This window comes from Opisthocomus hoazin, chromosome 5 (assembly GCF_030867145.1).
Source record: "Opisthocomus hoazin isolate bOpiHoa1 chromosome 5, bOpiHoa1.hap1, whole genome shotgun sequence".
Taxonomy (NCBI): Eukaryota; Metazoa; Chordata; class Aves; order Opisthocomiformes; family Opisthocomidae; genus Opisthocomus; species Opisthocomus hoazin.
The window spans coordinates 13246250-13264322 of NC_134418.1; the positions used below are offsets into that span (position 1 = coordinate 13246250).

Consider the following 18073-nt stretch of genomic DNA (forward strand, 5'->3'; position numbering starts at 1 on the left):
GTCACAATTAATTTACTCCCATTACCATACCCAACTTCATCTTACCTTGTTCTCCCAAAAAAACCCCACTTTTTATCTAATAAAATGGAAATAATGGCATAGCTGATTTTTTTTTTCAAGGAGTGTGTATCAGTGGATGACATTTCTCAAAAAAAGCAAATCACTGTAGATTAAGTCATTCCCAGCAGCTCAGTGCAAGCATGAAGTTTTAAGAGAAAATGACCTAAGCCAGACAGAACAACCAAAGATCTGGATGTAAAGTCAGATAGAGCACCTCTGGGCCAACAATGTCACCCTGAAGATAAAACCCAATCAAAAGCAGTAGGAGAGACAAGTAAGATTATATAATAGCAACAAGGAAACACATACTCCAAGTTTATTCTTCCCATTATCTTCAGAGTCTGGTAGGAAGGCTGCAAGTTTTTTCATGGTTAGCCTGTGACAGTAAGTGGTTGACGTCCTCCATATTCAGTAGAACTAGCTGCAAAGTAAGATCCTACAAGCCTGACATTGAGATGATGGAGTCAGACTCAAGTTCTGCCCTTAGAAAAATAAAAGTCATATGATGCTTTTTTGTCAGTCTGGGCTCATGTATGAAATCTGGCTACAGTTTTATACACTTGAGATGGAAAATTTCAAAAAGGTAGTGTTTTACATGAGCTCTTTAGCCTGTTCAGCCAGATATTTAAGTACATCTTCACAAAATCACTGTTTTTAAAGATACTTAATAATAAAAAAACCCTCAGAACACAAAGTCATCACACATCGTTTTATCTGCCAGTAAGTACAGTTTACGATAAGATTTTGATCTCTCTGCTTCCACTAAAATCAATGGAAATCCTTCATTCAAAGGCATAAGTATCTCCATGTAGCATATATTATACCATAAAAAAAAAAACTATGCTGATAGAAGGGGAAATCGGTGGAGTAATATTGTTCTTCTCAGGTCATATATGTATAACAGAGGATAAATGAGACAATGGAGAAAGAACGAGAGAACAGACCAAAATGATCCCTGCACAGTACAGCATTGTGAACTTGGCACAATGCTTTTGAGTACATTGGGTAGGATTTCTGTTTTGCTAAGGATCCTTTACACAGCTCCACACTGGGCATTTTGTTTTTCCCCTGGGGAAAATGCTACTGGTACAAGTCAAAGGCAGCTCTCTTTGTAACTCCTAGGAGAAGCAGCTTGTCAGGAACAGACTGAGCTCCAATACAAAGGATGACACAAGCTGTTCGGATAGAAGCACACCTAACAACCTGCACATCTCTGAGTGCGTTCCCCTTTCCTGCTGCAGTCAGCATGTTCCTTTCTCTCTAATTGGACAGCTGTTTTTTAGTCTCAGACACTTCTAAAATATTAGCATTCATCCTACAGATGGAGCAAAATATGCAGCTCAGATCCAGATGTCCCTGGTCCTTTGAAACAGATAAACAGGGGCCTAAGCTGCAGAATTTCTGTTCACAGCATCTGCCTCAGTCACGGCACAGAATTAGAACGTGTATTTATTTGTTAGCATAATGCTCGGTTACACAAAGTACTGCAAGGCTAGTTACTAGGACAACAACACAGTTGTTTACACTGTGAAGACAATTTTCACAAGCAGAAGGGACAGATATTTAGCATTTCTGAAGTCTGCCTAAGAATCTGTGGAAAACAGAAAAAATGCAGAAAATCGTTATTTTTTTAATCTAAGTTTCTCTGATTTGTATTTGCAGTCCTATTATTCCACCTCTCCCTAGTGGTAACTTTGCAAAATTTCATACGGACATAACACTTCATCTTTACAAGTCTGAAACAGTGCACTCAGATAATTTCAAAGACAGATTGCATGCCAGGGCTCTTTGGACATCAGCATAAGAGTCTGTGTGACTGCACATTGACTCAAGGACTATCTCAAACATCCACGATTAAAAATATGCTTAAGTGCATAAGCAGAGAGCGCCCTGAAAAGAGAGATGAAACCAGAAACTTACGTCATGACCAGCGTCTCATCTCCGGGTTCACTAAGTAATCCATCTACAAAGACTGAAGTGCTGGTAAAATTATGTGTACTCCAAGTCTGGCCTTCATCTATGCTGAATCTGTAAGAAAGCAGAAATGGTTTTCATTTACAACTATTATTACACAAAACTTCATTCATTCATTCCTTCAAAAAAAAGAATCCCCTCCCTACTAATGCCCAGGATTTATGATCACAAAAATATAATATGCCTGGACGGTATATTGTATTAATGTGATCTTTTCCTCAGCAACGTTTCCAGGGGCTCACATCTTTATTAGAAGGTGTGTAATCTATTTGCCACTACAATGGAAATTGTCAGGCAGATAAAAACTGACGTCGTCAACGAATTATCTTGCTACCTTGTAGGTTTGAGAGCAAGTTAATTTACACTTCATTCTTTCTAATAGTCTCTAAGCTACAAGCCTGTTAAGCAGAGGTCAGTGAAACATGAGAGGTAAAACAGCTCAATCGCTAAATTGTGGAAGGTGCAGTAACTGCAGGCATCAAGGTGATGGCCCTTCACAGCTGCTACCATCCACTTAAAAATTTGCAAAAGATGCTGGTGAATCAGCAAAACATATTTCAAATACTCTGTGCACCCAAAATTTGTGATTCAGAGTCTCTTTTCTTCTGTACTTTTCCTCCAGGTCTTCTGGATAGTAGGTTAATTATTGCTTTCATTCTAGCTAACCAAGTACATAACTGGGTTCCTATTAGTGTATACAGTATTGTGCAAAAATGAACCTAGTCACAAATGACAAAGGTCTTTTACCTTTTTTATGCTGAAGATTATAGTTTTTTATGCCATTACATACGGTATTTAGTTTAACTATGACAGAGTTTAAAACTTGATATTTGATTTATTATTTAAAACAAAATGCTTTGCAGCACATCTTCCCTTCCAGAGAAGGTAAGAAGGCCATTTGCTGCACTATCACTATATGACAGGATCTATGCATACTACAGTTAATTTGCGCATGAATATCTCAGATGAATTTGGCTTCTTGCATACTGTGTTACACAGCACATAAGCACACATAAGTCCTTTCCCCACTAGGAAATATTATATTGCTCTTGCCAGAGCAACTCAGGGCTATTCTTCAACATCTTTGTTCCCTGTGGCCCTTGGAGGGGACAGAGCTTTATTACAGATGAATGAACTATCCTGGCTGGATACCTAAGCCGCACGTGCATCGTAGGTTGAGCATTATTGCCATATACTGCTGGTGCAAACCAGTAGCAGATAACAATCAAGCTGAGCATGGCTTATACTGTAGAGGTCCAGGACAGCCTTTTAAGCTAAAATATCTACATCGATGCAAGAAAATTTTATTATGCTTAATGCATTATTTCATGGTAACTTCAGCACCATGAAGTAGTCTTTAGGAAACATCCACCTGCATTTTGTTGGCTTAGTGGATGTTAAATTAAGCTGACTCCAACTGAATTTTGTACATGATGACATTGAAATGCTCATCTTAAACTCTGAACTTTGCCTGAGGTCTCAAATACACAACAGCTCTACTCTACTTGACTGTAGGATTACTTGAGTATTTTCAGAGGGATAGAGGTGTCTTTGATGGCCACAATAACTCCACCATGGTCCAGGTACAAGATATGATGCTCTTCTTCGAAGACCTACAATTTGGACAAAAATAGGCCAGCTAAGCAAATGTGCAAACCAGCAGAAATAAAATGTACAAGCACACCAGCATTAAAGGAATTATATGTTTTATAAGGTCCACACTCCAAATTGAAAAGGACATAAAAGTCAGTTTAACTCTTATATTCCTCCTGGCTGTAAAAGAAAAGAAAGTTAAGCAGGTGAATCAGAAAACGTTCAGGTTCAAAACACAGTTAGATTAAACTGTCTAACGTGATTTTAGCCCAAGCTTATATTTCTCACAGTATGCATTCTGCATTCCTTCCTATTATATATCACCAAGTGACCTGTCACCTTACTTTGGTATTTGCCATATTCTGTGTATCTTGCAGAATAAAATGCTTTGTAGTCTAATTCTAAGAAAACAGGAAAAGTACTGCTGTCCGTGAATTTCTCACCCGTTCTCCAGACTCTACAGAACTTGAAATAATTGGTGGAAGCGTGTTTTCTGCATTTCTAGTGTCAATGATTTATTTCAATTCAAATTTATGTGATCTCACACAGAGGCCGCTCTGAGTTCTGAACCAAAATACATGTAATATTGATTTAATGGTTCAGAGGATTCAGAATTTCCTAAATTCTTTTCATTCATTTTCTAGAGGTCATCAGCAGTACTAAAATAAATGAACAGGTAGATATCTTCCCTTTTTTACATCTGAAATCTGTTTTAAGACAGGGTTTACTGATGTTTTTATCCTGTGAAAGTTTGTTTAACACAGGAGCAAGAGCTAAAGTGAGAGTTACTACACACACTTAGCAGCAGTTAATAGTGAACATGCAGCCTCTCACATACTTTGATAAAGCAAAGCTGAAAAACACAGTTAGTTTTACTTTGCCTTGTGAATGAAAAAATAATGACAATACTAAACACTTGGGTTTTGACAATAGTAAATGCTACATTTAGAGGAATGATCAGCAAGACTGAACCAGTGGGGGGGTGGGGGGGAAGAAATATATGACAGCACATTCAAAATTACTTCAAAAAGAGTAAGAATTTAATCTGGGTCCAGAATTCAGTCTTCCTCTCAGCTAGTGAGAGCATATTTTATGGGAATACTAAGGCTTCAAGTGTCTGATCAGTTTTTCAATGTTGCCAATTTCCAGGCAAAACCCTGATATCTGAGACATTTACAGTCCTATCTATCTACTTGTTCCACACAGCTGCGTATTTCAGAAGATAATTCAGTAAAGGGCAGACATTAATTTTAGATGCACTTCAAAAGGATGAGATCAGCTGGAGTCAGATAAGCAAGCAGAGTTTTGATCCTTCTCTAAACTTTGTTTGAACTTTTGCTGAAATCAAAACAAAACAGTATATGCTGGGATATGCAGTCTCCAAAAGCTTCACCTTCATACTGAAGGTAAAGGAAGTTGGTATCTGCATCACTTTATCCAAACAAGGTTTTCCCAGAAAAGCACCACGGTGCTTCCTCATGCACGATTTTAGTATCCCAGCTTTAGCACACTATAAAGAACAGCGGACACATTATGGGCATATTAATGCCATCTTTGTATCATGCTTTTCTTGGACACGTTCCAAACATTTTATAACCAAAATGTACGAAGTTCCTTATGAAAGAAACTCTTCATCTTCAGTACACTGAAAAGAAGTATTCCATGCCTGCAGATTTCAGCACAAAAGTAAATATTTATCTCTACTGTCTATAAACAAAACCGAGACAAACAGCTTGCAAAGCTTGTAGGCAAGGATGGTCCTGGTGTTAGAGCAGAATTTTGAACGTAGGAACAAGTGCTATGTATGTTTACAGTCAGCCACAAATTTCGATATATGTCTCTCCACTAACAAAAGTCAGGAAATAAATTTATTATGATCTTTACTAGCAGCCAGCAACTACAGATGTAGATTTTTATAACCTATTTCTGTATTTTTTTCTTTTGTCTTTAGTGTTTTGGAGCAAGGTATGTGCTTTACAATTGTAATGTCAGCTTCTTTCCTCCCCCTCTCTCTCCCCTTCCTCAGCTCTCTGTGTTTTTTCCTGTGTCCCAACAGCTTCAGCAGCCATTTCAGACCAGGATATCCACTGGGAACAATTAGGAGACCTCCATGAAATCAACTAAAACATGTTTAAATGATCCTAGAGAAATACACTCCACACAATATTACTCTGAGATACAGAGTTTCAGAAGTAACCAAAAATGCCCAAAGTCACTTGCTTCTCCCACCAAGTGACATCCATTTCTAATTTCAAATCTGGAAGTAGAAGTTTTCCTACACAGAATGAGCCGGTTGGACCTTCCCAGGGATGAGAGGCTGGGATTGCAGCCTTTCCTGTTGTGCTTAAAGGTGTTATCACCCATCTCTTAAGATGTCTGCAGAAAAACAACTAGTCTTGCTTAAACAAAGGTTTTCCAAACTGCTTTGATACAAAAGAATTTGACATAGAGAAACAATATCCCAGAAAACAAAGCACTGGCCTAAAGCTGCAGTGATCCAGATTCCGTTCCTAGACATATAGCAGACTTTCTGTGCGACCTTATTATCTTCATTGAGTATTTTGTTGCTACACTAGCTACTTTGGTAGCAGATCCAATACGAAAGTTCTTTTGTTGCTGTTTTTTTCCCTTTTATTTAAGCAATTTTTTTTAAAGGCAGACCTTTCTCTTACTCTGTTTGCCCTATTTCAAGCATAGTGTTGTACCAGATGCTGTTCAAATAACAATGGCAACCACAACTGTGAACAGAAAGCTGTTTTTTCAAAAAAATAAATAAAACACACACATATGTATACACAAGGTCATCCTTAGCATTTGACAGATTATCCTAATATTTTAAAAATCAGGACTGAAATAACAGGGCCAAAGGGGGAAAAAGATGATAAAGTCTGTACGGTCTGAAATTGTGTTCAAAGGTAGCCCATTTCTGCCAGGATCCAAGACTTATTTATCTATCTGACTCCTACCATGTTCGTTATCCACTTTATGGTATTGTCTTCCTGGTATAACAGACATAAAAATCTTCCAGATAGATATATCTGTCCCATGAGTTCACCTCAGGCTAGATGTTTGTGGTTCACTTGAGATGATCTAAGCCCACATAGTTCATGACAATGTCAAGGCGAGATTCCCTTCTCCTACAGGCCAGATCACTGCTGCTGGCTGGATGTTTAAGCTACTTGTCGACCAGCTCCTAAACTACCGCTATTTACAGTGTGATGTTGTACGATGCACAGTCACAGATTTCAGTTTGCCTTAAAATGGTACACGTTGGAGTGACGGTTTCAGGTGATACCAACCAGCAGCTCAGGCATCATGCAACAGAAAGGCAGAAGAACAACTGGAGTCAGCCCAAGAGGAATTGTGGCTACTTAGAGTCCTTGTTTTTACTTTTCCATTTATCACCAGTATTTTCTTAATTTCACAAAACTCTCATATGGGCATTTTTATTTCTACCAGTAAATACTGGCTGTATATCCTACCATAGTAAGTCTTCCTGACCTCTCATATGACCTTACCATGTGCAAGCTATGGAAACAGGGGTTCAGCTGAAATCATTCAAGTGTGTACAGCTGGTTAAGAAATGACAGAAGGAAAATAATCAGTAGAGCATTGTTAAACTGAGAATTTGTTATAAATCCAGGAACACAGGGACTGGTCCCAGTTATGATTCAGAAACAATTTGAGTCAACAATGCGATGCTAGTGCAAAGAAGTGAAATCTTCTGAAATGAGGTGCCAATAATGTCAAGACATCAAGGGCAATCATTTCATTCTGTTTGGTACTGACAGAAATTGTGATTTTTGCATTCAGTTTTATCATGCTTCAGGAGAGGGATATCATATTAAATAGTCTGATAAATGAGCAACAAAAAAGAAAAGCACTTTAGAAATTTGATCCATTAAGAAAATCAGTGGATTTTAGTTTGTTTTTTTCCCAAGGGAAAAACCCGTATACTCTGGGTAGACACGATAATCACCTTTCAACATCTGAAAAGTTATTCAAAGGTGACAGGAAACCAGTCCTCTCCAAAGACAAACAGAAATTAACTTACTTTGCAGAATTTGTGAAACTGCAATAACAGCAGCAAAACACACAGCCAGCTTATGTCAAATATTCAGACAAATCTCTGAAGAACGGCGAAACACCATGTAGCCAGACTGCTGAATGTCCTACAGTGGATTAACAAACAGGTCTGGTAACCCTCTGTTAGACGTGTGCCTGGTACGTTCGATGTCATCTCAGATCATATGGTTGAATTACATGATCTTTGTCCTTTCTTGTCCTATATTCCTATGAACCAATACTGCCATTATTCCAGGAAAGCATTTAATGAATTCCTTGAACTGCCTTTTCTCCTAAGTCTTTTATAGTTACTGTTCTGCGTTGCTCTGCTCCTGTACACAAGCAAAGACCTCTCTTCTGGTCTGTAGACAGCCCTGCAACATCACATATGGCATGTAAGAAAGGCGACAGGCACCCACTAACAACAACCACTAAGGTTCCAAGTCAGTGACTTAAAACCACCCGAAGAGTTGTGCCAAAACGTGAGCTTTGCTCTGGTTTTACCAGCTCAGGAAACCTGTAATTTACTCTCTAAATAATTCCCATGTCATCTGACCGAAGCCTTGTCTTCTGCTCCAACAGAGAAAGGAAATGTATCACTGTTTGATCATGAACACTGAGGCCATAAAATACATAATAATCCAAATTTTCATTCTGATCACAAATATTAAGATTGAGTAAGCTTCTTCAAAGGCTTCATAGCAGTTTTAATTAAAATAAAGCTAGCAATGATGTTTTTCATTTTGACTGTCAGAATGAGGGATCAGGCTGTGGCTGGTTTTACAGCATGACTAGTCATCTTAAGGTCAAGTTTCATCACATATCATTTGCCTGAGGGTCTCACAAATAAAAAGCAGCAGAAATATGAATTTGATCCTCTTCACCATTTTCTTCTTATTTTTCACACCAGAAAAACTATAGAACTTTGGCAAATAGCAACAATAAATTATTAAAGAGACCTCTGTGAAGTATTAGACATCACAGTATCCACTGTAAATTCTGGAAGGCTTTTGCATTTAAACACCTTTTTATGATATGCTTGATTTCAATATGGAATTTGGCATAAAATTTTAACTTTTAAACCTCAAAAGACGTTATCATGACATAAATAATGTACTTCTAAAAAGTCCTTCTGTGGAGTATTAATGGCACTCTACAATAGCAATGTAAGAAATTATCAGTATTTTCCTCTTTTATCTCCAACTCCCCAAGCTCATTAACACTAGTGAGAACATTTTCACACTTGTTCTCAGAAAATAACACAACTAAATTTTATCTCAGCTGAACACTAAAACACTATTTTAACTGAAATTCTTACTTGTTGACCCACTTTGGTCCTTTGAGGGTATGTTGGTTTTTCTTCTGGATATACTTTATAAGTAGATTCCAGATCATATTTGTCTTGTTGCTATATATACACAAAAAGAATCTGTTGTTGCCATATGTACACAAAAAGAATCTTAAACCCTGTGATAAATCATCACTGAGACAGAGCAATTTAGGAAAAAATACACAATAAAGGTGCAATGCTTAAATTGACACCAGGCATTGGAAGCAAAAGACATCCAGAATTCAAATGGCATTACAGCTACTACATGACTATTCTTTTTTTAACACTTTGGTGTTTGTATTCCCAGAATTCATGAAATTACACCAGAAGACATTCAAAGGTTTATTGCTTTTTCCAAACTATTTTTGCTTTCTCATTTTCAAAGGAGAACAAGGTTTAAGCTTAAAACCCAGTTTTCAGACTACGAAGAATATCTGCCTTTCTACTTAAACCATGTCTTTCATCTTGGAACATTTGTACTGCCACATCTAGCTGAGTCCACTTCCTCATTAGCATAGGAAGATTACTTAAATTATTAAAAACCTAAACAGACTCTATGTTTTTTTATGTAAGATACTTATAAAAAACATCCAAATATTCAAGTTTCAGCAGAACCTGACAGCCTGATAATAATAGCCACCCCCCTCAAAAGAGTGGGTGTATAAAGATTGGTTAAGAATTATAAAATTCATCACATTAAAATTATCTCCAGGTGCCTTTGATGATTTCTGTTCCTACCTGGCGCCACGTGTTCCCACAGTCAGATGTTACGTACATCTCTTCTTTATACTCAACCAGCTGGGACCCCAGGTTACCTGCCAGGAAACAGGAGGAAACAAGGGTTGCATCCACATGAGCAAGAGATTGGATCTGGTCCTGACACCAGTCAGAATGAGAAGTTTCTAGGTCAGAGAAGAACTAAACTCAGATGATCAGCAGGCTGACTTCATTTCTGGCAGCACCAGATAAATCCTTTTAAAAACATGTATTTAGCCTTTTAACTTCTTCCTTGACAGTGCTAGCTATCCATAGATGGGAGCGATGAGGCTTAATTCTAACACTGAAACGCAGAGGTCAAACCAACATTTCAGTTTTGTCGCTGCATGATGAAAAATTATTATAAAAGAACACATATTTAAGATATAAGTCTGAAATACTCATAAAATCAGAAGCCATACTTTAATCACGTTTGTAAAATTATTCCTCTTGAATTGTTATAATAAAAAATGTTTCATCTGTAAGACTTTATGTAGTGATAGCAAAATCTAGGATCTGGAGAAACAGGTAACACTGAGAAGAGGGGGCAGGGTGGGTTGAAACAGTGCATAAATACAAAAGAATCTGAAGCAGAATTACTTGATTTAGCTGAATATTGACCAGGAAACTACTGACTATTTTGACAAACAGCACTAAGGAGCAGCAGTTCGCATTCAGATTACTGCAAAGCAAAAAGCAGTGTTAAAACAAAGTTGTGGAACAAGATTTTAGTAGATGCAATCCCAAATACTGAGATCTCCATCTTTTAACATTCGATATTTCCAACAGCAAACTATTAAACCACCAGGCAGTTTACAGTGTTCCAGGGGAGAAGCAATCATAGCACAACATTCCTTCTAAATGATATCCTCCAGGGGATTTTGACTTAAATACGTGGTTTGCATGTTTTTACAGCAGAAATAAGATAAAAGTTATCAGATCCTCTTAAGCAGAAGAGGAAAGAAAACACTTGAGATTAGGATAGCAATATGAACTTTCACTTTTTTGCTATATAAATAGCTGGGTTTAACCACCAAAACGGATCTGCTTATACAGAGCATGCTCATTAGTGCTGAAAAGTTCCCGAGAGGAATGACAGCACCCACTCCCCAAAATACACGCTCTATTTGGACCGTGAAGACTGCATCTGCTCCACTGTTTAATGGTATAACTCTACATTACTTAACCCTAAATACAGCCCGGACAGAATTAGGATATTTATGTTGAATCAGGGAGTTTATAGGAGCCAGTTCACTTCTTTCAACTGCATCTAACATTTCAGAAGATGCCACTGCCCCTTCTTGGGTTTTCATCTTTCCAACCCACTCCATGCTCTCTCATTTATCAAATAATTCAGCACAGATTTATTTAAAAAGAAGACCTTATTCTTGTAGGCAAGGAGGAGGTTTGATAAGGTGAGTACAGTATGGAGGAAGGTGACGTGGATTGAACACATACTTAAGAACCAGGCTGTACAGATGAAGTAGATATAAGACCTATAAGATTAAAATTGTGCCAAAACCAGCTTAGACTCAAAGTGCAGGGATGACCCTTGTGACTACTGACAGCAGTTGTGCCCAACCAGCAGGAAAAAAAGAAGTGAGTAATTGTGGAGCAAACAGCTCCTATTTTTCTCCCTGCAAACATCTTCATCTTCAAAACCAGCGCAGTCCTAAGTCAGCACCAATGCTGTGGGGTGCTTGCTCGTGAGACACGTGGTCTCACCTTCCCACCGTTCTGCCTGCTGACTTAGTCCAGGAAGCTGGGGTAGCAAGGGCCATCATATCACTTCACAAAAGGGTTCTCAAGTATACATAAGGCTGTCTAATTTTAAGAAACAAAAGCTGTAGTGATACCAGCAATTAGAATGAAACCTCCGTGACAGAAATGACAGAGAGTTACAACCACATCATCAGTGTTAAGGACAAAGGACCACACACCTAACACAAGGTTCAAATTTTTTTTAAAAAACAGATGAAATTTTTGGTTTTATTCTGTCCAAAAGTCCTTGGAAAATTACATCTTTTGGTTACAGTCATGTTGTATTAATCTAGAATCATAGAATGCTTTGGGTTGGAAGGGACCTTTAGAGGTCATCTAGCCCAACACACCCCTGCAGTGAGCAGGGACATTTACCACTAGATCAGGTTGCTCAGACCAACCTGGCCTCGAATGTTTCTAGGGATGGGGCCTCCACTATCTCTCTGGGCAACCCACTCTAGTGTTTCACCAGGCAGATCTTCCAGTACAGGAGAAAAAACCTAACAATTAAAAACAATTAAGTTGTGAATATTATCTAAGGAGTCAGATCCAAAATGAAAGCTTCACATCTGAATTCGGTTGTATTTTCTCCCCAAATATAAGTTTATTTAAATCTGTTTGGTTAATGGCAATTTTCAATTTATTGTCACTTTGAACCCTAAAAAGTCATGTAAGAAAAGATCAGGAAACATGACCTGATTTTCCTGCATCTCACAGATCTCATCAGGAAGTAGGACCAGATCCCAACAGACTTGTGCAGCAAAGATTAATCTGGTCACTAGAAGGAGGTATGAATGAGAAATTACCTTCTCAGGCTTATAAGAAGGGAATGGAGATTTGATTTGCTGTTTATACAAAACATATTTATTTTGCTATTCTTTCTTTCCTTTGTATGGTTTGCACTGGTGTACTTTTCTGCGAATAGTACCTTGTTGTGCTTCTGTAACTACTCACAGAACTTTTTCTTTGGGGTAGCTGGGGATAGAAATATTTATTTCCTTGCTAGAATCTAAAGTATTGCTGTCAGTCTACACCCTTCTTTGCACAGATACATTTAATGAATGCATTGTTAGTGTTTCTCTTGGATAAATGCTGTTTGTTCTATCTCTTTTTACCACTTAATAACCTACTTACATGAGCAGGTCTTTATTTTGAGAATTGCTATGGATCTGCATTTTAAAAAGTGCAGTGGTAAATTGCCTTAGCTAATGGAGAATTAGTCTGTAAACTGAACCGCATCAACTTGCACTTCATTAGAAAGCTTTTTATATCCAGCTGATATGGTAATGACTGAAAGATATTAGCAAAAGCTTTGTAATTGCAGTTCTGTAACAAGACTGACATGACTTCTCCTAGTTTTGGTTTTACCTTTATTGCCTTCTCCTGGTGAATGAGCAAAAGGAGTTTGTGGACTCAGTTATAATTACAATGAAATGCCACTCTGTCAAAACTCACAACTGATGACAAACTTGGCATAGAGGCTGGAGTACTGCTTTGGGAGAAAGGACTTCACTACTCTTTGACCTGTGAAAGCAGTTTTTCCCCAGGCCAAGGGTGAAAACCCAGAGATGGCGCTTGAGGGACTTTGGATTGCTGACATAGCATTCTGTGCATTAATGAAGGCTGCAACTTCCACTACTTCCAGATCCTTCGGAGACACAATTATATTACTTAATTTTGCAAGCTTTATAAAGTCAAGTCTTCAAGCACATAAGAAAACCCTTTCTGTAAGGAGCATAAAACTCTTCAGTTTAGTCACAGTTTGCTATGTGGGCAATGTAGACAATATCCTGCTGAAAAACAGCATCAGTGGATTCAGAAAGAAAAAGGAGGTGAGGCAGCAAGCAGGAAACCTGCGTCACCAGCGGAGACAAGGAGGTTCCTGTAAAGGGCAGGGGTTGTTCGCAGTGGGAAGCAGCCACGCAGCCACGTCTCAGGGGTGACAGGCAGAAGGAGATTTCTGCAGGAATATGTAAGGGGTGTGTGATGAGTTTAAGCCAAGAGTATCTTTGAAAGTTGTTAGCCTGAAAAAGGAGAACCAGAATAAAACCAATTCCTTTAAAGAACTTAGCGTACTGACCACAGTTTTATTTGCAAAGCTATTTAATATGTGTCACACAAGAGTTATGAGTTTTCACGGTTTTAACTTTATTTTTTATATTCTAATAAAAAACAACTTCAAAGATTTGGGACATTTTGTTATTTTTGAGATTTAAAATAAAGTGCACAATTTTACTTCAAGGCTGTAGCTACCTCGCAATGTGTCATGTTGCTGGATGAAGCCAGCTACCTAGACAAAGCACACGTAAAAACACCCCATAAACCCCTATACAACAGCTCCAAGTCACACCAAATGAAATGCCAAAAATCCCAACATGAATAAGATTACAAACAAATGACTACAAAGTCACAGGAGCACTCAGAAAGTACAGCTGAAACATCCTGAAAGTTTCCATGCTGTACCTGAGTGGAATTATGAATCTTATTTGTGGAAGTGTGGCAGCCATTAACACGTGCACAACTGACATCATGATCAAGTGATACAGAAGGTGAGAAACAGCCAAATTATGCTCAGCCCCAAGACTAGAACCCAACACTTACAGTTTGTAAGCACCATTCCCACCATGTCCTGAAGTGTTCCAACTGCACCACACATCCACAAACATCAGTGTGCTGTTTGCCTGGTGAACCACACCAAAATATGTGCTCCTTACTACAGATGTAAACATCTGCAGTAACTCCCTAGGTGTGCCACTACAACATGGAAACTTTCATGTCATTTTAGCGGGTCTATTAGATCTCAAAATCCATCTGTGGTAACAAGTTAAAGGTAATATAATACACTGCAGGCAATTCAGGTTCATACTGAAAAGGTTACTGCATCTGGAATAGGTAATCAACTGCAAGGCTACATTAGCCAGAGCTGTAAATGTTATCACTTTAATATCACTTTTTGATCTAAATGGCCTGAAAACTTCTCTGACACATGACTCAGACTGTTTTGCCACCTAGTTTCAAGAAGTTTTGTCTGTAATACAGAAGATTCTCAAGTTTGTCTTAGTTTCTGTTAATCTTGTAGCTAAATGACTGGAACAGGAAAAAAGACTCGACATTATTGTGAATGTTTGCTTCAACTTTGCTTGCTGCATTTCTCATCCAGTTTTAAATATAATGCTATTAAAGGCATTTTTAGAGGTTCACACTTTGTCCCTGATCAAGGGATGGCATTATTGCAAACACCACACAAAGGGAAGGCCAGAGACAGTTGGTATGACCTGAACACATTCATACCACAAAGCACTCAGCCCTAGCACTCCCCAGGTGGTGCCACCACGGCCAAAAGATGTATTTTTGTGAGGTTTTGGGGGGTGTTGTGTTGTTCTTTATTTTTTCAGTTCAAATTGCCCTAAATAACATAAGGGCTCTATTATAGGCCATGAAAACAGTGTTTTCATGTGATGAAACCGAGAATACTTGTGGCATGCCCCTGATCATGACGGATGTGTCTGAGGGTAGAAGGCCAAGGTACGGTGGGCTGTGCAGGTTAGGAGAGGTAAACCTGGTGCTGTCCTGACCATAGGACTTCTCAGAAATAGTCCCATGTTTGTGCCTTCTCCCAAAACATGGTCCAGAGGCCCATATATACCTGAATTCCTCTTAAACACTTCCCCAAATTCTTTTGTCACCGACAGAGCCAGGATAATGTGCTAGACAGATTCTCAACCTGAGTCAGTATGACTTTGCTTTTGTTATGTTCTGACACCTTGTTTCTTCAATTTAGGAAAGAAAAGGAAACATTTTGGATTTCTTGATTTAGCATAGTAATCACAGAATCATAGAATCACTGAAAGTTTTGGGTCAGAAGGGACCCCTCGAGGTCATCTAGTCCAACCCCACCTGCAGCGAGCAGGGACACCGCTAACTACATCAGGTTGCTCAGAGCCCTGTCCAACCTGGTCTTGAATGTTTCCAGGGATGGGGCCCCCACTACCTCTCTGGGCAACCCGTTCCAGTGTTTCACCACCCTCATTGTGAAGAATTTCTTCCTTATATCTAGCCTAAACCTACCCTGTTTTAGTTTAAAACCATTACCCCTCGTCCTGTCGCTGCTGTCTCTACTAAAAAAGATTGTCCCCATCTTTCCTATAGGCTCCCTTTAAGTACTGAAAGGCTGCAATCAGGTCTCCCCGCAGCCTTCTCCTCTCCAGGCTGGACAAGCCCAACTCTCTCAGCCTGTCCTCATAGGAGAGGTGCTCCAGCCCTCGGATCATTTTTGTAGCCCTCCTTTGGACCCGCTCCAACAGTTCCAAGTCCTTCTTGTGCTGAGGGCTCCAGAGCTGAACGCAGTACTGCAGGTGAGGTCTCACCAGAGCAGAGTAGAGGGGCAGAATCACCTCTCTCGACCTGCTGGCCACGCTTCTCCTGATGCAGCCCAGGACACGGTGGCTGCCAGCGCACATTGCCGGCTCATGTCCAGCCTTTCGTCTATCAGTACCTCCAAGTCCCTCTCAGCAGGGCTGCTCTCGACCCTTTCATCCCCCAGCCTGTATTGATACCAGGGATTACCCTGACCCAGGTGGAGGACCCTGTACTTGGCCTCGTTGAACCTCATGAGGTTCACACAGGCCCACCTCTCCAGCTTGTCCAGGTCCCTCTGGATGGCATCCCGTCCTTCTGGTGTCTCGACCGTACCACTCAGCTTGGTGTCATCTGCAAACTTGCTGAGGGTACACTCGATGTTGCTGTCCATGTCATTGATAAATATATTGAATAGCACCGGTCCCAGTACGGACCCCTGAGGGACTCCACTCGTCACTGGTCTCCATCCGGACATTGAGCCGTTGACCACTACCCTTTGGCTGAGACCATCCAACCAATTCCTTATCCACCGAACGGTCCACCCATCAAATCCATGGCTCTGCAATTTAGAGAGAAGGATGTTGTGGGGGACCATGTCAAAGGCTTTACAAAAATCCAGATAGATGACGTCCACTGGCTTTCCCCTGTCCACTCTTGTTGTTACGCCGTCATAGAAAGCCACTAGGTTGGTGAGGCAGGACTTGCCCTTGGTGAAGCCATGCTGGCTGTCTCGAATCACCTCCCTGGCCTCCATGTGCCTTAGCATATCTTCTAGGAGGATCTGTTCCATGATCTTCCCAGGCACAGAGGTGAGGCTGACAGGTCGGTAGTTCCCAGGGTCTTCCTTTCTACCCTTTTTGAAAAGGGGCACAATGTTTCACTTTTTCCAGTCGCTGGGGACTTCCCCTGACTTCCATGACTTTTCAAATATCATGGAGAGTGGCTTGGCAACTACATCAGCCAGTTCCCTCAGGACTCTGGGGTGCATCTCATCAAGTCCCACGTACTTCTGTACATTTAGGTTCCTCAGGAGGTCCCAAACCTGGTCTTCACTTACAGCTGGAGGGATTTTACCCTCCTGGTCTCCTTCATGCCATCCATTGACTCGGGAGGGGTGAGGAGAGAGGTTGTCAGTGAAGACTGAGGCAAAAAAGTTGTTGAGTACCTCAGCTTTCTCCTCACCTGCTGTTACCAGTTTGCCGGTCTCGCTCATGAGCGGGGGTACGCTTTCTTTGACCATCTTTTTCCGGCTGACATACCTGTAGAAGCCCTTCTTGTTATTTTTCGCATCCCTTGCCAAGTTCAGCTCCAGCTGTGCCTTGGTCTTCCTGACCCCATTCCTACACAACCGGGCAGCTTCCCTATACTCTTCCCAGGAAGCCAGTCCCTGCTTCCACTGCCTGTGCAGTTCCCTCTTCTTCCTTAGTTTGACCACCATCTCTTGCCTCAGCCATGCCGGTCTGTTCCCTTCTCTGCCCGACTTCTTACACTTGGGGATCGAGAGCTCTTGCGCTCTCTGGAATACACCCTTAAAGACCTGAATCTTTCAGTTCTATTACTTCCATTCTTATAAACCTTTTCAAACTGTTCTCTGGGGTACAGAAAACCCTCTTCTGCTTTTTTACTTCTCCTGAGTAAAGGCTAATTTTAAAGTAACTGGTTAAATTCACATGTTCCATCCCTGTAGGGGTGGTAGTCCTGAATACTAGAATACGAACTACCCTTAAACACATTTCTCCTCGCTGTCTGTTACTCTGCACCTGCCAATTCAGCAGCTGGCAGCACAAGGATGTGAGAGAAAGCAATGTAGTTTAGCAATGACCAGTGGCCAGCCAAGTTCTCTGGAAAGGTGGTATAGTTGTGAAAAACACATACAGCTCTCAAGAGAGTAATTAAAAGTCTGTCTTTGCTCAGGCATCTTGGCAGGTTCCTACCAGGTCACACAAATATGGGAGATTACTTTCATCTACAATTTGCTATTAATCTACATGTTTTAAGTGCTACTTATCACTGCATTTACCCATATTTTTATACATGATTTTAGACATGCTTACGGTGAGAAGAAATAATTCCCATATGCAACACTTTGATAATCCTTCTAATATGGAAAATCTTTTCCAGCCACTTAAATTTAGCATACAGGCAGATACCTACTCCAAAAGGAGAGATGTGCCT

General features: G+C 40.0%; 1 protein-coding gene across 4 annotated transcripts in view; it reads right to left on the reverse strand.

Moving 5' to 3' along the window:
• The window catches only part of SORCS2 (sortilin related VPS10 domain containing receptor 2), a 595440-nt gene that overhangs the window by 55999 nt on the left and 521368 nt on the right, over positions 1-18073 (reverse strand). For all 4 annotated transcript variants that reach the window (XM_075420456.1, XM_075420460.1, XM_075420458.1 and 1 more), the window contains exons 12-14: positions 9761-9837; positions 3556-3647; positions 1981-2088 (exon numbers count right to left, since the gene is read on the reverse strand). In XM_075420456.1, the coding sequence (XP_075276571.1) occupies positions 1981-2088; positions 3556-3647; positions 9761-9837 (277 nt within the window). The remainder of the gene's footprint in view (positions 1-1980; positions 2089-3555; positions 3648-9760; positions 9838-18073) is intronic.